At 41.1% G+C, this 21,614-nt stretch overlaps 1 protein-coding gene across 1 annotated transcript in view; it reads right to left on the bottom strand.

Moving 5' to 3' along the window:
• Nucleotides 1-21,614, bottom strand: part of plce1 (phospholipase C, epsilon 1) — a 56,002-nt gene that overhangs the window by 24,349 nt on the left and 10,039 nt on the right. Inside the window, exons 4-6 of the mRNA XM_076092898.1 lie at nt 12,018-12,166; nt 10,335-10,477; nt 101-255 (exon numbers count right to left, since the gene is read on the bottom strand). Coding sequence (XP_075949013.1) covers nt 101-255; nt 10,335-10,477; nt 12,018-12,166 — 447 coding nt within the window. The remainder of the gene's footprint in view (nt 1-100; nt 256-10,334; nt 10,478-12,017; nt 12,167-21,614) is intronic.

Raw genomic sequence — 21,614 nt, forward strand, 5'->3', positions numbered from 1 at the left:
AATAGATCCAAGACATTTCACAATACAATAAAACGAAAATAAAATATTGTTTCTATTTTTTTTTTTTCCCAGATATGCGTCCGTGTGCGTGTCCTCCCACCCGTTGGTAAAGCTGCTGCTCTTGCTCGGTGAGGATGCAGGCGATCTCCTCGGGGAACTGAACGAGGTGACGCACCTCTGCCAGCTCCTTACTGATCCCACTGACGCTGGGTTGAAGAGAGCCGCTGCTGGTCATACTGTTGGCCAGCTGACGCTCTGGATGGACAGATAAAGAGGAGCGGGACAGAAGAGGCAGAGTAAGACTTTTTGCATTACCAAACTAGCTGGTATTTTAGGTGCTCGGTGAGAGATAAAAGCTCTTGGAATCCAAAAGACAAAGAGAGATGAAGGGAAGGAGGAGAGAGAAAGGTTAATGGACGGAAAGAGAGGAGAATGCATTGCATTCACTAGTGTCGAGGACACATGGAAAGCAAAGACCGCCGTTTCTCAAACAAGAAATGGAAAAAGAACAGAAAGAGATTAAAAACGAGGCATTATCTACTTTGATGTTTCCCATTCACCATGAAAGTTTTACGCCTCAATGAAATGTTTATCTCTTTTTCAGGATTAACCTGAATGTCTCAAGTCTTCTGATCCATAAATCTCTGCATACCACATACTCAGTACCTCTCTCCCCCCACCCAAGAGAAGTCTGCACACTTCCTCCCTCCAGAAGTAAACAGCATTGATCACCTGCCAGTTCCTGTGTTTGGATTTCAGCGAGGTCCATTAGTCCGTCTGTTTACACACACACGTATGCAAACCTGTTCTCATCTCTGCTAACAAAGGACTAATGGACAGTTGCTACACCGGCGCTGGAGCTGCCAGGTAGACATACTGTACATTGTTGGGATGAATGCCACATAAACTAACAGGCCTTTTCCACAGCAGGAGCTTTTCCAGGACCCGTATGAGGGACTCCCTGCATTCTGATCGCAGAAATGTGCAGAACACTTTTTAGTTACCAGGAGATTGCTGCTTCCACTCTTTTAAGGGTGAGGTTTCCAGAAGTAATTAGATTGTTTTTGTCTGTTCATCGTCATACCTACCCACTCCTCTTCCGCAGCCACACACATAAAAAAAAATAGTGTATGCTGCAAACGCATATGCGAACACACACACTTAAAGGGTGTCCTTGGTAACTCTTGAGATGTGCAACAGGTAGCGATGGCAACAGCAGTGGCTGCTCTGCAGGGGCAAAACTTGCCTATTTACACAGTTTGATTTGTGGATCCGGACTCACAGCTCCTGTAATGAACTCTCAGCGTGTGTGCGTGCGTGCGTGTGTGTGTGTGTGTGTGTGGGATAAGAACAGCGACAGACAGAGTAAGTGACAGTTAAGAACAAAGAGACGAGAGAACGGAAAGATTAAAATAAATATAATAAACTTGGAGAACTGGAGGTCGTCTGAAGAGAGAGAGAAGATCAGTGTAAACAAAGGGAGTAAATGAGAGCAGAAGAGAGACGGGAGCAGAGGAGAGAGATAACACAGAGAGGAAGGAAGGGATCAGTTGAATAAGTGGGGATTTTTGTAGTTTACTCTATGCAGCAGGTGTTATCTATCTAATACAGTTAACAGACAGCGTAATCCACCAAAATCCTTTAACTGTCCTACACAGAGACAGACTTCAGGTTATCGTCCAGACCTGGAACACATATTTCATAGACATATTTGCAGTAAATTAAACTATTTTACAATTGAAAAAAAGGAAAAGGTGTTTCAGAGAGCCTGATGTCCTGAGACCACAGAAGACATGGCCTGTAAATGAAGGAAATGATCACTGTTACCCTTTCACACAAGTGCTATGGTAGAAATGATGGAGAAACAGTTGCAACAATCAACTATCATGGAGTCAAAATGTGAACAGAGATCTGGTGTTGAAATATTATGTTTGCATTTTAGCACAGTTTGAAACTATGAAATCTTCCATGTTTCAAGGATATGAGCAATATCTCCTCATCTCCGGCTCAGGTTGTTTTCACATGAAACACCCTCAAATAGGTGATATGAACTTCATGACCATGCAGAGGCCTAAATCATTCATTTAATTCATCCTTTAAACTGGGAAACTGTCAGACGAGGCAGCGAATAAAAGGTCTTAAGAGATTCTGAAGAATAAATTATAAGCAAATGTGTGTCGATCGGAAAAACAGAAAGATTCCAACATGTTGACGGTAAAAAAAAAAAAAAGAAGAAAAGTGCCAAAGCCATGGCTCCCAAAATAGAATCAGTAGATAAACAACTGTATTAGAATTCTTTATCATGTGTTATTCAACTTCTGCCTGCAAAGCTTCACACTCAGTGTACAATATCAGTAGTGACAACAGAGAGCTGCGATAAATAAACATTGAAGACTGAATGGAGCGAAATCTTGAATTCCAGAGATGGTGATCAGAGTATCCAACGTAATCAGTTGTAGACCCACGAGAAAAAGGCCTCCGACACGTTACGCATCATCGACACTAGTTTGAGAAACACTGATGTGCAATATTGAACATGCAGCAGTGCTGCTGTGAGACTGAGAGAACACAAGACCCATGACTAATTGACCGTGATCTCCCTGTGATGTTTATGCATGGGTTTACTCATCTGTAATGCATGCTGAATACAAATACATTGTGTGTGTGCCTGCATGTGTGCGTGTGTGTGTGTAATGGATGGAATCAATATGAAAGAAAATAACATCTTTCAGCACTGATTTGAGGTTTCTTTTTTTCCATTCAGTAAATCAAGTTATTATGCCGACCAAAAGAGAAGAACCTTGGACATAGACCCCGTCATCTTTCGTTGCCGGCCAGGTTCTCTCTCTCACACACACACACACACACACACACACACACACACACACACACACACACACACACACACACACACACACACACACACACACACACACACACACACACACACACACACACACACACACACACACACACACACACACACACACACACACACACACACACACACACACACACACACGTTTAGAGCTGATGACAACTTCCCCACTGGGACTCAAACAGGTGCAGTACAAACAGCCTGAGTCAAAGGACTGTGAACAAATTAACCTTTAAACCTAAAAATATGACCATACATTCTTAAAATAATTTCAATTCAAAACATCAACAATCTTATTTTACCAGTTTGGGGTGGAATATTAAACTGTCCTGCACTACAACATTAACATCTGAAACCTGATCTTCTGTAGCGTTGCATCACCACACGAGCAGCTCTGGAACACAGTATATTCTGATTGGTTTCTAAGTCTGTCAAATATTATTCAGGAAATACACATAAAAAAAATGGTCCTTTAAAATCTCTATATGTTGAAATATAATATATTATATAACTGAAATCTCCAGGCAAACTGCAGCATCAGGCAGTTTCCCTTTAGACCAGAGCAAAACAATACGTCCTAGCTTTGATTCATCGGCATGAATAGCATGCAGTTAATCGTAGAATAACATGTTCATATAACTAGCTCGTCCATACTGGCACACGCATGCACTTGAACAAAGTCGTACACAAACACTTGTGTCAATAAAAATCAACAAGTAGCAGCAAACAAACTAACACACACACACACAGCAGCAAACACAAACGTACAGACGTATGCCAAATACACAGACTCACAGCAGCAGCAATAAACGTTGATCTGTCTGTTACGACAAGGAGTTTCCCTCATCGATCCGATCTGTACACTGTATGCACACGAGATTCACATGCAGACGTTAATAAAACATTTGGGCTCTTCTGACCTTTCTTCATTAGTGGGCAGGACGACGACAAAAAAGATGGAGTCGATAAGAAGTTCAGACTGATCAAACAAAAGGCTCCTTGTTATGACTCCAAAGGTCAAATTAAAGCATCGTAAAAGTCACATAATTGAGTCACGTGAAGGCAAATTTTCAGATTTTGAGATTTTTAAAGAAGCATGTGGTCCAAAATGTTATCTTCTCTATTCCCCTCATATTAGAGGCATCAGGTCAAACTATACTGTGGATGAGGCCCATTCTCTTTGTACGGGAAAAACATGCAAAAACAAATTTAGACGAACGTGACTTGACACAAATCAGATGCAACACATGGGCCATTTTGGTCTTTTTTGTTTCCTTTAACTTTAAGGTGTATTACTGTATCCTCAGAGACCAAATACATCTATAGCTACGACACTCGTTCTTCGGGTCAATTCAGTGTGAAGTTGCCCAGAGACCCTGACATTCTTGTCATTCTGTCAGGTTTTTGGTATGAAGGGGGCACAGTGCACAACGCTTCCTCGCACGCCATTTCCCAACTGCTGCATCGTGCATCACATTTCTATATAAAATGTCAAAGTTTTACATTGGATTGCAACGTTACTGCCACCTGTAGTTTACTCGAGATACAAGCGATCCCTTTGAATCTACGAGTAAATAAAATCTTGTAAATCAGTATGCAAAATATAAAGGATGCCGCACAAAATCACAAATGAGCAGGCTGGTCTAGTTGACTCTTACTTGAAATAAACAGAGTCATAATCAAAAACTAAATAGATTAGAGGCAACAGCAGGCGAGTTCAATCTGCTCATTAAAAAAGCCTGAGTGGAAACGCTGAACATTCTAAAAAGAAAATCGGGAAATATCGCAAAAGAAGTTTTTATGCTTTGCAAAGGTGGAAAAGTTTGCTCATTGATAAAGGCAAAATTTGATAAAGAAACGAGCGCACACTTAATAATGTACAATAATAATAATCCATTTTATATGTATAGCGCTTTAAAAAGGTACTCAAAGGCACTTCACGTGGTAAAAACAGAAACAGTAAAAGCAATTACAGTGTGAACAAAAGAGATGACATAACGGGGAGGAACGACACAAAAACATACATAACTAGCTTCATAGGTTAAAAGCATTTAAATATACGAGTTTGCATCATGTACTTGATAACATACATGACGCATGTGACTTCAATGTCCACTGAAGTGATGAAAAGGATTAAAACCGTCTTCCTCACATTGATTCATAAAAACAAACAGAAATGCAATTTCCATCAAACTTTCTACATTATTTTTCATCGTTTGAGTTTTGACCGGCACTCCTTTAGTTATGTTGGAACTGGCTCCACCTACTGCTTATAGCGATAAACCAACTCCTTATAATCGCACAACCGTTCCTACGCATTTTGTTTGCCGGTTTTCCAGAAATTTGGTTAAAATTTGAGAACCATTTTGATGGAAACCTGGCTATTGACATGTGACGCAGTAAAACCTATATCAACGACGTGAAAACACAGAATTTAAGGAATATACAAATGGAACTTTGAGGTACAATTTGAACGCAAAAGACCACAAGTCCTGCCAAAACAATTGAGACGCACACAGTAAAACTCCCTGACGGAAAAGACAAGGAAAGTAACGCGCACCAATTACATATTCCATCGAGCAGATTCTGCAGTTTTTAAAATGACTCACAATGACATTTCAAGAATTAAGCTAGAAACCATCAACACCTATCATCACCAATAGACATTATATACTCCCTTTAGATTTGTATCCCTCTAAATGTTTAATACTTCTTAAACAAGCAGCTGAGCTAATGACTTGCCATCATAATAAGATTCCCTGATTAGCACGTAAACAAACGGTTCAAGTATTCTTGTTAAATTAATGAAGTCCTCTTTGATTTCTCACATGCATGACAGCTCAGTGCTGACCACACTAGGCAACATACAGCGGTTCCAATTAACAGATACATTAAGACACTACATTTAAAAAAAAAAAATACACTTAGACGTGTGTGAAGACACCGGCATCCATACTGCAATAACTCACATGTCCTCTACTCACTGATCAGCCTGTAGTCCGTTCTGTGAGAGTGCTTCATGGTTGCTAGATACAGCTGGCCACTCTGCTTCCACACTGACAGTTCAGTGCTGAGGAGAGCGAAGTACACTTGTCCACATTTGAGCCGTCGGTTCTCTCTCTCCTGCAGCTGCTCTCTCTCTCTCTCTCTCTCTCTGGCTGTCTGCTCGCTCTCTCTCTCTCCCTCACTCCATTTCTAACTTGCGCTCTCTCCAACTCACGCTGTATCTTTGTCTGTTGCTCGTTTTCACTCACGTGGCTTCTCTCCCTTCCCTCTTCAGCAAACAGTCCTTGCTCTCTCTCCTGACCACATTCACTTTTCCTCTCTCTCTCTCTCTCTCTCTCCCTCCCTCCCTCCCACCCGCTCTTTCACCGACAACATCCATAGTTCACAGCCATGCGCTAGAGTTAGACTGGCCAGACCATCTCACTGCAGGACCACACACTGTCATAATTCACACACTCATATGGACAGACTATAGAAGCAATAACAATGGGTCCGAAAAACCATTTGTCCCTCTCTGTCCCTCACCTTATACACAGAATAATAAAATAGGAAATGTTATAAATTCTGTAGTTTTTGAAAACAAGATTCCTATTATGCGACAAGTCACAGTAAAGTGCTGATTGTTATTGAGGTGTTTACATGATCTTAATGAGTCTTTAACAACTTTATTAAATATGATTATATATTATTATATTATATATATATAATAATTAGCCAATTGATTTTATCGATAGAAATATAATGATACAAATTAATTGGCCATTTAGATAATTGAAATGACAAGACAAGCAATTTGAGAACGACACTTTGGGCTCTGAGAAATTTGTGCATTATATACTGACTGAAAATTGTCACTGAGTATTTTTTAGCAATAATGGCCAAACAATATGTCCTTTTGAAATCCTTGAGACTTCCGTCCAGTATGATTCCCCACCACATCTGCTGTCAATGCTGGCAGGCAACACAATGTACAATGTCGACTGAGAGGAAGAGAAAAAAAAGAAAGAAACACCGATATTGAGATGGAAGGATGGCAGCCCGGTGCTGAGCAGCCCACTTCCTTTTGAGCAGTGTAGTAAATTGTGCTGTAAAGGAAACGAGGTCAAGAACAGCACCGTAACCACTCCCATTTACAGCTCATTAAACCCCGGTGGTCTGCAGTAGAGCTTGTCTTTGTACGTAAATAACTACAAATGTGTGTACTTTGACAGTAACGGGGGCAACAGGAGATGAAGGCACAGCTATTGAATAGCAAAATGAGACATCCACTATTTGAAGAAGGACTGAATGAATGATTGAATGAATATGATGTTTTGGTTTCTTCCAGGGCTGCAACTCACAATCATTTTTGACTAATCTGCCTATTGTTTTTAATAAGCCTCGCAGGCAGAGCCCAAAGTGACGTCTACGAATGTCAGCATATCCTCCCATTTAAGAAGCTTTGGGCATTTGGTTCTTACGTACTGCTTGAAAAATGACAGAAAAGAGTTTGTTTCAGCTCTAGTTTCGTCTTGGTTTTCAGCAACAGCACTGAGCTGAACTCCAGATGTGGTGAGCTGGATTACTTTATTCTTAAGACTGTGGTTATTCGAACTAGTTTGTTGACCCAGATATGTGCTAACTCATCTCCACAACGTTACTGCTGACCTGCCACTAAAACCAAATGATTGCTCTGCTTCAGAAAGACGCCTGTGCTATGCTTCAGAAAGACATAAGTCATCCACGAACATCAGAGGAACCAGCTAAATACTTTCAGATCATAACAATGGATGAGGCACGTGGAGAAGGTGTAGAAAAACATTCCACCTCTCATCACTCACATTAAAAATCTAAGAATACACCAAGGTTGACCAGGCGATTATCCTCGGAATCCTTGAAAGCATTTTCGGCCAGAGGCAAAAGTTTGTTAAGTTGTATTTCAAGCCCCAGTTTTACTGCCACCGTACTGAATCTAAAAGGAATATCTTATTAGGACAGGATAGAAAACAGGATTAATATACGCATAAGGAACTGATATACTCGAAATCACAACCTCCACATCTCTTAGTTGTGTCATAATTATGGGAAAACAAACCTATAATAACGAGATCTATGCAGAAATATGCAGTACACTGACACTGACAAATGAAACCATGTTTAATTCTCCAATGAGACATACTGTCATGGATATCCAGCATAACACCTGCTCACAGTCGTCATTCAATGCTATGAACCTTAACATAAAAATCCACCTGAACTTGTATGTAGGTTTCATTCTTCTCTTTGTTCTTTGTAAGACAGGTGCATTTTCACCTCAGGCAAGAATAAATAAGGAGAGGAAATGCATGGAGAGACAACACAAAGTCTTTTCTATAGAGATGACATAAAAGTGACCCTCACCAGTGAGGACAATGCAAAAAAAACACCTTTGATATCCAGAGGGGGGTGGACCACTTCAACGGACAGTGGTCGATCACCATGTTTCTAAAGCAACATGTCTAAGTTTTAAAGTCAGTTTTGTGTCACAAATTCGTACCTAGATTCTGTATGACAAGCTGGCACAGGCTGGTAAGACTGAAAAGACTGACCTCAAAAGGCATAATAGATGTCTTTATTCAACAAGCACGAGAAACATCTTGGTTCCAAGGTTGTACACTCAATAACCACACACAAGTGCTTTTTCCTGTTAAGATTGTAAAGCGTTATACAAGCGTAGTCTATTTACCATTGACACGTATTTTTTACTGGTAAGTTTTAGGAGTTTTATGCTCTGCTACATTAAAAAACATGTTCATTTCAAACTGAAATACACAAGATACGTTGAGAAAAAGGTTTATTGACTAACATGAGAGAATAAGAGCAGGTTATGGTGAAACACTGAAGAGGAGAACAAGGCAGGGCAACTTTATCAACATTTTCTTAGGTCAATGTCTTTTGAAAAACTATGCCTCATCTTAAAATCGGTTTCTAAAGCCACTCCTTTGTTTGGTTATTTTCAAGCTTATGGCACTGCACTCAGCAAGCCAATCAAAACTTTTGAGACAGCCAAAATAAAGTATATGTTTCTGTTGGAGGGACATTATCATCTCTGCAGATAGATAGTGTTTTATGGAAGATTAAATGTCAAATCATTCAAATGTCACAGTATTATTATTTTTTTTAAAACACAACAATGTGCCTGTGAGTCTTCTCTAAGGTAATGATCATGAGCAATATCTGGGTAGCTTTGGTACTGGCTTACAGAGAAAGAGATAGTTAGACAGGGAGTCTTTCATGCTGCATGTGTCTGCATGTGTGTGTGTGTGTGTGTGTGTGTGTGCGCTTATGAAATCATATTCCTGCCAAGACTTCTAAGCTGCTATGTGCGCGCGTGTCTGGCTTTATTCTGTTTCCTGCAACACCCATTAGAACATAACACAGTGTCAGGTTGAAGATATGTGCTGTATGTGTGTGTGTGTGTGTGTGTGTGTGTTTTTTTCCCTCCGAAAACTTGTCTAACAAAAAATAAAGTTTTGTTGTCAACATGATTAATATTAAAGCAAGGCACAGAGAAACGAACACTAAAATTCATTTTTGTACGTGTGTGTGCGTACGTCTCCTTGATCTTGCGAGAGACAGCCTGTCCCCTGGACCAGAGCCAGTGGAAATGAATGTCAGGGTCGGCTTACATTCATGTCATATGTAACATCATTGCGGAGAAGGTGGACAGACAGCTGAGCAACTGACCAATAACCCGGCTGGTTGGAAGATGAAGTCATGTGGATAGTAAGATAGCGAGAGAAACAAAGAGGACATACTATATGCAAGACGGAAATGTATTTTCTTGTCTCATTAATTGACATTTTAGTGTCTTTCTCAAGGATTTCAGGAGGTAGCTGCTGCCATGTGGTTTAAGTACAATGAAAAGCAGGTATATAGTGCGCGGCTGTACTTTTAACGTAAAATGAATTCAAAATATCCCTCCTGAGCTTTTCAGAGGAGCAGCGCAAGCATGTTTGAAGTGCATATAACCTCTTTTCAGATGTTAAGAAATAACTGGTGTGTGTGTGTGTGTGTGTGTGCATCAGTGTTGAGTAGACCCTGTGATGTGAAGAGGCCTTTTCTTCATCCTGTACGTCTCGCACCACTTCAGCATTGTGTGTGCATGTGTGGCTAAATTGGAGGGGAGAGAGAGAGAGCGAGAGCGAGAGCGAGAGAGAACAGCAAAGGACATAAAAAGAAAAGTAAGAAGGAAAGGGCAACCACTGGGATCAACTATAGACATGCTTCTACCGACCCAAAACCCACAGTGGATAAGGAACAATGTGGGAAAAGAGCAGAGAGGAAGAGAAAAGAGTGGAGCCATAGACCACAGGGGAATAATGGGAACTTTTCATGCTAAACAATACAAATTGGGGTTTGTACACTGAAACCTACAAATAAAGAAAACATTTCGTGTACACACACACCCACCCTTCAGTTTAACACTCACCTTTCAGCACGGCGTGGCTGTTGGGGCTCTGGGGCAAAGGGTAGGGCAGAGCAGAGCGGGCCCCGAGAGCTGCTGTGGCCTCCAGAAGGGCTCCGGTCAGCAGGGAGCACACCGACGTCCTCTGACCACAAGCACGATAAAACCTAGAAATAAATAACACAGTAAAGTTTGCCTGTGATTCTGATCTGAACTTACGCCGTCTCGACCAATGTTACAGCCAATTGTCTTGTAGCTACAACTAGAATAAGGCCGAGTATCGATAATAGACTACATCAAAGCTTAACACTGACTTTTGGGGTGTTGGAAATGTTGTAATCAGAAGATCTCTGCACTTGTTCGTGTTGCGGCTTATGCATGCTTTATCATACATACAGTACGTTAAGTAGTTGTGGAAGCCATTTTCATTAGATGACGGTCTAGTAATATAATTTGTCCTGTGGCCAATTATCAAATTCATAAAACAAATCTTAATCTTCGTGATTAGTGCAGTCTGGTACAAATAAATGCAATAACATTAGCCATCTGAATAATTAATCACATACATTTAAAGTCTCAAGTACGGATGCAACAAATCGTTTTATTGTCAATTAACCTGATTTTTATTTTCTCAATTAATCAATTAATTGGTCTATAATGTGTCAGAAAATAATGACAAATGCCCATCACAATGTTCTACAGCACAAGGTGAGCGCATGAAATTGTTTGTTTTGTCTGACCAACAGTCTGAAAGACAAAGCTGTTCAGTCTATTATCCTTTTTGCATAGATTGCACATTTCTTTAGAGCCATTGCTTAACCTGTTTCATGTAACCAACACCTTACACTACGTCTGCTTTAAGCTAAAGTTACTGTGAGGAACATTTAACTGGTTATGCAACAGTCTCAATTTAATATTGAAGCCTATAAATGACCTACATCAGTAAACAAGACCATCAAAGAGAAGATTGGCTATTTCTATACAGTTATTTTTATTGTGTCATCGGTGCCACCGGGGCGGATTCAGATGAAAACGTGCACGTTCACCAGAAACGCCTGCAGCTCAGACTGGGAGCCAACGACCACACCACACTGCTTGAGGCCGTAGCTGTATTGCTACTGTGTTTACTGTTTTTCAGTAAAATGAGAGGTTTTCTAAGGAGACTCTGGTGCTTGCACACACTACCAATTCCGGCCACAGGGAACGCCTAAAATAAACACAAAATAACAGTTTCTTGTAGTAGCTTTAAGTAGCTTTTTTTTCAAGTTATTGTTAATCAGCTAGCTTTACTTAAAAGGAGCAGTGTGGAGGATTTAGTTGCATCTGAGTGGTGAGGTTGCAGATTGAGATTAACTGCTTAAAACGTGACAAGCCCTCTCTAGAGCCACTGTTTGGTTTGTCTGTTATGGGCTGCTGTAGAAACATGGCTGACTCCATGGAAGAGGACCCTCTACCTATGTAGATATGCTAAGCTAACCAAAAGGTGATCATACACTATTGAAAACAAAGTTAGGAATATAATATTCCATTCCTGCCAATAAATTCCCCTAAATCCTACATAGTGTTCCTTTATTTAACTAAATGTTTAATTGTTATTAACAAACTAAATTTACAGCATCTACTAGACGCCAATCCTTTCATCACACGACGGACCAACAATTGGGGAACATTAAGAAAAATGATATTAGACATAAAATGGCTACAAACCTCGTGGGATGACAACACCAGGGATTGAGGCAGGGGCTCGGCTCCGGGTGCCAGCGAGACTCCCCGGGACGTCCCGGGCAAGACAGAAGCAGCTGTTTGGCGGGATGAATCAGGTTGAGTTCCTCTCTGTCCTGCACATAGCTGTTCAGCTGTTAAGGGAATCATTGACAAATGGGTCACTGAAGATATTCATTTATATAAATAAAGGTTCCATTTTTATTGAGTGTCGACAATATTAGTAAAACACAGCTAATACTGTATGACGTGGTAAAGCCGATTCCGCTTTATCAGCCTTAGGTAGTGTGCATCAACACAAAAGCTTTCCGGCAAAATTCACCTCATCCGGTGCCGTTTTTCACCTTTCAGGCTGTTATGTAACATCTGAATCAGTGGTCATTGTCATCAGCTCCTCTGCTGCGGTCATTTACAGGAAGCAATTTCCTCTCGGCAGAACAGAAATCAGGGCGTGAAAAGAAATAATTAATAGAGAGTTAAACCACGGAGGCACAGAACAGATAGAAAATAAAGTAAAAAAAAGTGGGAAGGATCTGGACCGCAAGCATCAGAGTGAGACAGACTAATATGTAGGCAGGGAGTCATAGAGGGAGAATAATGGGGAGATGCAGAAAAAGACGTTTGGAGGCAAGAAAGAAAGAATAGACGAATATTTTGACCTTAAAGAAAGGCCTCCTCCTCCTTCAGTTCCCTCTCTTCTCAGAACAAAATCCATCTAACATAAAAGGAAACACTTATCCAAACCGATTGGCTTGCACTCTGTCCTTGAGTGAACCTGCAGAAGAGCTCTTCTGGCACAAATTTCAGAGAAAAGCCATTACGGCAACATTTTGTGGCACTTTAAGCGGGCACTTATGCCTTCAGCGGGGGTGGATATTACAAAACTGGTGACAAAGTGGGGGGATGAATGCAATAAAGGTTTAATGAGAAAATAAGGCTTGGGTATAAACGTCAACAAGCACTGCTCCATGAGAGGGCCAAGAAGGAGGCAGGCGAAGGCCACCGCCACCAGGATCATGGTGTACATTCTCGGAATTAAATGATTCTGTATTCATTCTTTAAAATATGTCCTGTTTGTATTAAGCACTGGCAGCAGAATGGCATAACATATATACACACACACACACACACACAGAACAAGGCCCGCTGTCTCAGTGGGATGGGTTTCCTGCATGGGGTGTAGGCCTTGCCGTTGTCAGATCAGGGCCATCTCGAGGGAAAGGAGACATACCAGCCTGCACGTTTAGAAAATGAGAGAGGCAGCATGAGGGAGAAGGAGAGAAAGGGTGAGACACAAAGAGCAAACACACACACACACACACACACACACACACACACAAACACAAACACACTCCCCCTCTCTCGGTAACAAGCCAATTATGTGAGATGTGTTGTATTGATCTGTCCAGCAGCAAGCTTATTACTAAAAGCTGAAACTTTCAAAAACATTATGAAATAAAATAAACTGTGATCAAATACATTTACACAAATAGCGTCTCCAGAACATTCACTGGCTCACATTTCTGGTAAAAGACCTCATTTTTTTTTCCAATCGGCATCGAGAGACTGTGCATGTCCACTGAACAGACATGAAGTCTGCTACATTCACAGTGTTCCTTTTTTCCACTTGTACTACAGCGTATGAAGTAAAAAGGCAGACTTGGCCTGGGTTGTACATGGCACTGATGCCTCTGTTATTTACCCTCCATTTAGATGGTTCAGGTTCTCAGTTAATTAAGGCCGTTTTCCCGAAACTAATAAACAAATAAAACCCAAAGGACTTAAGGGTAGATTAGTTTCTATTATTTTACATTGCTTGAATATTTCAGTACTGAGTATCAAAGCAACAGAAATATCGATGGAAATTACTAAATGGCTGTAAACAGCCCCAAAAAGCAGCTAATATGGACTTTGTATTCGTGTTTCCAAACCACTACTCTACTTTACCGGAGCCAAACAACACAATATATCGTATTTTTGTCCGAAGTAACGTCTGTCTCTCTCCAAGCTGTCATGGTTATGACTGCTGTTTTGACAATAGAGCCAACACAGATCATTTGTTTACACTATAATTACGCTGAATCATTATGATCATTCCCTGAGACACATTGCCATTGGAAATGCGGTTGCTTGACACCAGACGTACTTCTACAAAAAGGCCCAACATCTTCCATTTACAACAACCTTGTTAATAACCTCCCAGCATACCGTCGATCTTCAATAACGCACAAAATGTGAATCAGACCTGGAGTGTTCTTATGATGACGGTGTGCTCTCCCAGACTGTACTGATATCCACCAAACACAGATGACATTTTACAGACAACGTATTGTCCTCCTTGTAGACTGAAGAAGCCATTTGTCAGATAAGTAGAATGTCTACCAGGGCTCTTCATCACTTCACAACAATTTCTGAAATATTGATGTTGATCATAAAGTTTGGATACTGGGTGATGTCAGCTCACTTAACATGACTCATCATAAGAAGTGTTTTTTTGATCCCGCTTGCAAAGAATGCTGCAAAACAATGTCCTAAAAACTGGAAATCTTTATATTTATGTGATATATTTATTTACTTAAAATGTGAAGATTAAGATGTGACTAATGAAGCAGAAAAAGCTGTTTGTATGTATACGTGTCTAAGACAGCCGGACTGCAAAGGACACGGGAGGGAATGTGGCGCTGCTTCTGATGGACACAAAGCAGCTGTCTTCCCTCCACTCACGACACACAAACAAGCAATCTCATCTTCAAACTCCACACACACGGACGTACAGACCACCTTCCCTTTAATATGACAAAAACGCAGTAGAATGTGCCGACCTGCACACAAAAGAAAAAAGTCATGGTCAAAAGTATCTCACATTCCAAAGAACGAGATGTTTCAGACTGTTTATGAATAACAAGTTTCTCTTCTCAGGTTTCACAGGTGTCCCGAGACAAGTGAACCCATAAATAACAAGCACAGGGTGGAGATGTACACTGAATAGAAATGAAAGGCACGAGGGAACGAGTGAGTGAAGGTGTGAGCGGGGGAGTGAGCAAGCTATTAACTGGTTTCAACATCCATTAAAAAGGGAAATCATTTCATAAATCAACCAAATCGTTCATTTTTACAAAAGCTTTTAGTATAAAAAAAATAGATCACTTTTAATGTAGCCACAGTCTCATCAGGCATGGAGGCAGTAATTGCATTTCAGCTCAATTACATAAGTAAAGGGCGTCCAATACCAATAACGCCATTCTGTTGTTCGTGCCAGTTAGTTACAGTAATACTAATCTCGACATTCAGCCTGTAAGCAGAACTATAGCTATATGAGTCAACTGCCACTAATACAGCTGTGTGTGTGTGTGTGTGTGTGTGTGTGTGTGTGTGTCTGTGTGTGTGTGTGTGTGTGCGTGTGTGTTTGTGTACAGGAAATGCTAATGGATTAAGCGCAGTGAAGGTAACTTATGCTAGAGGCAGCTGCACTGATTGAGCTCCACTTACAATAAGTAAGGGTAACTTCCAAAATATCACTCCTCTTTCAAAATGATGTACTGTACAAATAGACAGTCAAAGTCTGTTATGCAGATCATTCTTGTAACATCAATACCTGTGTTACTGTGGTGCATAGAAATGTAACTTGTAATGAAGAGCACATGTTGTCCATATTGTATCTGTAAAGCAAAAAGATATATTTATTTACTGCTGCCACTTCAAGCTCAGAGTTTGTGTATTGAAAAAAAATATTTAAAAACACAACAACAACAAGATGCATACGGGCTACGACTTTTATATTCCTGACAATCAGCCCACGCAATATTTACAGTTATGAATGAGTTTGCCGCAAAGTCCCATTAGCGCCCCGTGAGGTCATTTCCCTGCCTGGCAACAGCCATTCTGGGAAAGGATTAGCAGGGTGCACTGTGGGGCACCACACAGATCTACTGAACTATGAGCCGGAATGCACACACACACGTACACACACGCGCACATGCTAAAATGCAGACACGCAAAGGCCCTCTGACTCATGCCCGTGCCATTATGTATATCATACCAGACACATACAGTATGAATGAGCATGCTGGAAAGGCCGATGCCGTCTCCCTGAAATCCAACCAACCCACACCCCGACCTCTGTACTTTGATGTCCCCGGCCCACCACACACATACTATCTCTCAGTCACACACTCCTCTTCAATCATCTGAATATTGCCCAGTACTCCAAGGTAAAGACCCCCCCCCCCCAGAACAATGTAGCCCAGCTGTCTATGAAATGCTGCAATATAGTGAGAGTGCCTGTCTGCACAGTCCATTTTCCCGCCCACTATTGACATGCATGCGCACAAAAACACAAACCTTAATCCGGTAACAATATCAGGCATTGCACTCAAAAACGCACATGGGATTATAGGGAATCGATGCATTAGTACCCCCCCCCCCCCCCACCCCCGACATATACTCTCCCACGAAGCTGACATTCAAGGAATAGAAATACATCGTTTCAACTGAATTCTACTTTTAGAAGCTTCATGGAGGGTCGAGGTTAGCCCAGGTCAGCGGGGGGACACTGTTAAAAGAACTCTGTTATTCTGGTCTGTGAACTCAGAGCTGAGGTCACTGTGAGAGGGGTCCGCCTTAACCCTTCCTTCACTGCGCGAGTCGCCAACTGTCAGTGTATTTTGGTTATTTTTGGGTTTTAAAAAGTTAAATTTATGAAACTTGGGGGAATTGTCTTTGTAAGAAGGTTCAATATATTTAAGTGTTTGGCTTGAACAAAACTCATTCCATGACCCGTGAAACTAAAATCAGCTTAAGACTGATGCAACAGAGTATATAAAAGGGGGTAGGATGCTCAGCATCATGAAAAAGCAGGATGTGGAATAATTTCATAATATTTATTTACTATTTGGTCTCCAAGGCCACTTGGAGGGGATGCGCTTTCAAAGTAAAAGCAATTTCATAAATTCCTCTTCAAATAACATCCAACAGCAACTAAATAAGGTGCAATTTTAACGTTGCAATGTGAAAAAAACAATGCGTCTGCTTCGCTAAAAAGCAGAGCAGAGCAACATGTACTCAATAGAACTCAGCTGAATGTCTCCACTGCTTCAGTCTTGAGGTGCTGTAAATCACCGGAAGATTTAGGTCAGACAAAGCCCCATATTCCTAAAACCCTCCGTGGACTGTGAGTTTCGCTTTAATGCGGTGAAAATGGAGCCGACGAACCTGTCCGAGGGGGAAATGAAGAAAACGAGCACCCTGCCCACCCAATGCGACGAGAGTGTTGAAATCGACTGCACCTTGTCTATTTGGAAAACCTTGCTGAGCAGCCAGGTATGTTCAGCAGCTCTGGCATCTCAGCACACAGAACACACAAACCCCCCACCCGTCCTGGACGACCGAAAATCAGGAGCCATAAACCAAGCGCACCCAAACATGCCAAGCAGACGTCCCACCTCTTACCTCGAAACATGTGAAATGTTCTCAGCGCATATGTGTGTGTGTGTGTTTTATAGTAACTCTTAATCCTGGTTTGCATCACCAAGAAAACAGACAACCTCTATGCACTGTCCTGGTCTGCTCTGACCTTTTCTGCCGTTTCGGTCTCCACAAGGTAATGTTTGCTTTGCCGCAGCCTGAGCCTGGACTGTCTCACCACTGACTGAGTGCTTTGCTGATTTGTGTGTGCAAGTTCAGAGGCAGAAAGGTTGTGTGTAGTTAAGATACAGATTCTATATGTATGCATGTATGTTCTTTATGTGTGTACTAGCACAGGCCATGTATACGTATGTATTTAGTGTATGCTCTGTGTAGTTATATGCCTCTGAGCATACATAGCTCTGAATCTATGTGAATATATTCCATGTGTGTGTGTGTGTGTTTGTGTAGGTGATCCATGCACTTGAGTCAGTGTTGCTTAGATTAGAGGAGTCTAATGTCTGAGTATCTGCTTTCATACGGATAAAATACACACAGACACTTGAACAACTCGCCCTTATGAAAACATATTAAGAGGATCATAGTCCTATTTTTTTTATGAGAAATGTGAAATCAACCTAATGAGACGATATGCTAGGTTTGGCAATGCATTCACACAAACAGCGATAACAGACCTAGAGCACATTTGGTGATGAACAGAAATCACACACTCCATAAGCAAACCTCCGATTCATGCATGACCTCATACGCATCGTCTCGGTCCCAAGGCTGTGAAACATTGCATTTGTGGGAGTGTCAGCATTGTTAACCACATTAAAAAGATAGAACTGGAGACAAGAGGTGTTTAGCAGTGCATCAACACCACACTGTGAGTACTGATCCAACAGCTAAATCCACTCAAATGAAGGCAAACAAGACAAAAAGATGTGTGCAAACTGAGGAGATATGGACGCAATAGGAAAAGAGAACAATACGATACATTTGGTTATCACACAAAAAGCAGTGGAGTTTGTTGCTTCACAGAAGAAGCCTCGAGAGAAAGCCCCTCATGTGTGACTCACAACTCAGGTCCTCTGTGGCTCAATTGGTGGATTATGACGCTGACGTTTCTAGGGGGTTAGACTCATGCAGTACTGCACTGTAAATATAATGTGTTGGAAGTGTGGGGGTGTTTGGGAACCCCCAAAAGGTTTGAGCAAAGGCTTTTCCCTAGGATTCCCAATAGCTGGAAAACATATATATATATATATATATATATATATATATATATATATATTTGTGTATTTAACACACATTTGAATCTTTTTTTCAAAGCTTTTATCTGATTTGAATTATTCATCTTCGTTCATAATACCAATTATGACCTGCTGACCCCGAGCCCTTGTTACGTAATCAGGTTGAAGACTTCCACACAGCATTTGACTAACTGGAAGGTTTAAAGAGAGGTGGAGGAGAAAGGACGCGACAAAGAACAGTGCAGCAGGACAGACAAAAAGGAGGTGAAGAGAGAAAGACACAGGGGAGCACAGCAGAGCAAAGGGAGAGGGAGGCCGAGGGTGACTTGAATCATAATCGCCTGTTAAATTTCACAAGGAGCCGTTTCACGAAAGATCCAAGAGCCTGGCCCACCTCCCCGAGCGCCGCCTCACACCTTTAACCAGTGTAGGGCACCGTTGTGTGTAGCAAACTGCGTGCAATTTAGTAGAAACTCAAAATACACTGTTTTAACTGACATAAGCAGCATTACAAAGATGTAAGCAAGTAAACAAGTATACAGATTATCAGGATGCCTTTCGCTGGCCATCAGCCCCTTTTAGAGCCAGCTAGGAGAAACGGAGGAGAAGAAAAGACCCGTTTACTAATCGAATTTGTACGGAGTGAACAGCGAGCAGAAAGGGAATGACAAGTTGTGCTTAGTCACACTTGTGAAACGCCAGGTCACCGTTTCAGCAGATAATGTTACTGTGTGCTTTATGGAACACTTTTTGAGGAGATTAGATCTTAATATTAGAGAGATGTTAGGTATATCATTACTGTTATTTTATTGGAAGAAAAAGAGTCACAGTGGATGATTCCTTATGTGCAATTAAAAGGAGACTTCTGGCTTTATTCAGCCTTGGTCTTTACCGTATGTTCTTTTGGGAATCAGTTATGATAACATGCTGCAACACGGCAATTTAGAAGATGAGGACAATAAACAGAGCTTGATTAAGTAAAGCCATGTGAGTGTTGTTCAGGTTTCTAATGCTTTATTAAAAAGTCCAGTTCTTGCAGAAATACTTACCCATAATAAACTAAAAATGAGGACTGATGCTATTGCATATACTATATGCAGCCCAGCCAACATAGCCGAGAAATCAAAGAGAATAGGAAGTCTAGCTGAGGCACTAATGACTTTATTTGTGGTTAAAAGAGAAAGAGCCGAGGCCTGTACTGGTTGGTAAAATCCCCTTCTCTGAAATGAAGCTGGTGTGTAATTTGTTATCATGAATAATAGAACTGATGGAAAGAAGACAAGATATGATTTAAGCTCTAAGAAAGAAAGGCAAGTTTCAGAGGGACAGCGACACAGAATGGAGGAGCCAGCGGGTAGCAGAGACAGTATAACAGAAGAAGAAATATGACGTGGAGGAGTTGGAGAGGGAGTCTGGGACGGGGAAAAAAAAATTGGGGTCATCGTGAGGGCCAAAACAACCTGGAACCCATTACCCAGAGCACCCAGCGGGACCCCTCCACTCCCCCACTCACAGTTCTCATGATGTCATACTACAGCGAGCCCGCTACACGGCACACAGTCCTGGTTCAGACAGCCGGAGATAAGCCTGATGAATGTTTTTCAGTTCTTAAAAGGTAAAAAGAGATAAAACATAATCCCGGTTCTATGCAGACAAATACAAAGTCTGGAGGATTTGAAAGCAGTTGTTGCATGAATGTTTTTGCTTGAATGTTCTGCAGAAGAACAAAAGACGTTATTAGTTTCCACTCTTCTACCCTAAACTGTATTATGATAAATTACATTTTAATGCTAATCATTTTAACACTCGACTATCTTTTATTAACTGACTGCCGTTTTAAACATCTCAGCTATTCCATGGCTCTACCTCGACCTACCTTCTTTAACTAATGCCACATTTTCAAAATCTCACTTACTGTTTACTTTACTTCCTTTTTCTCTGTGTTCAACTTTGAACATTACATTCATCTTAACACATTCAAATCCTGTTGCTGAAACACTAATCAGACTACAAATGTAAAAGTAAAGCGTAGTTCCTTACCGCCACTAAACACAATGAATGAAAAGAGATGTTTTATCAGTAACGTACAGCGAGACAAACTTGTAGTAAACAGTTTACTTACTGTGGCACAGAAACCGGCTGATATATTCAAGAGGAAGGAAGAAAAAACCAATAAGCTCCGATCCCTCTTAGTCTGTGTACACTTAAAAGTGAGAGTGGAGTCTGGGGCTAAAGAGAAGCCAGAGGAAGAGAGGGAGTGAGAGTGAGAGAGAGAGAGAGAGAGATCTCTACATCAGCAGAGCAAGCCTACAGAGGAGAGATGGAAAGGAAAGAGACGGGAGAAAGACAGACAAGAGTGAGGGAGAAGGACAGAGACTCGGAGATATCTGCCTCAGACTGAGGGTACCCCCATATTAGGTTATGAGGCACCGGAGATGTTATCAGCGCGCACACTCCAAACACAAAGACGAGAGGAGACACGAGATTTCAATCGATCCTCCTTTACGAGCCTGTTCAACGTGTAAACAATGTCTGACAAAACTCAAATAAGGCCTCTGTGTTTTGATTAGGAGCTATTACACACAACCCGAAAATCGACCATCGAAGCCATTTCTTTTTTTTTTTTTCTTTTTTTTTCAAAAGCCCACAATCCAAAAGTGACCCACCAAGGACGATCAATTCTAAGTGTGTTAAGTCAGGAAGAGCTCATCGTGCTGAAAGACAAATCAATGTTTACATCAAGAGATATTGCTCTATTAGCTCTAGTAATAGAACGTAGCTCTAGTAACACAACGTGTGCTTCCTGGTTTAAGTCAGGAAATGGGCACGAATAAACGGTAAAGTAGCCAATTAAAGGTATTTAATGAAGAAATAATACTGCGTCGATGCAAACTGTACTTCTCCTACATGTTTATGAAACGTT

The sequence above is a fragment of the Anarhichas minor genome, unplaced genomic scaffold (assembly GCF_050575085.1).
Source record: "Anarhichas minor isolate MPS153535 unplaced genomic scaffold, ASM5057508v1 ptg000017l, whole genome shotgun sequence".
Taxonomy (NCBI): Eukaryota; Metazoa; Chordata; class Actinopteri; order Perciformes; family Anarhichadidae; genus Anarhichas; species Anarhichas minor.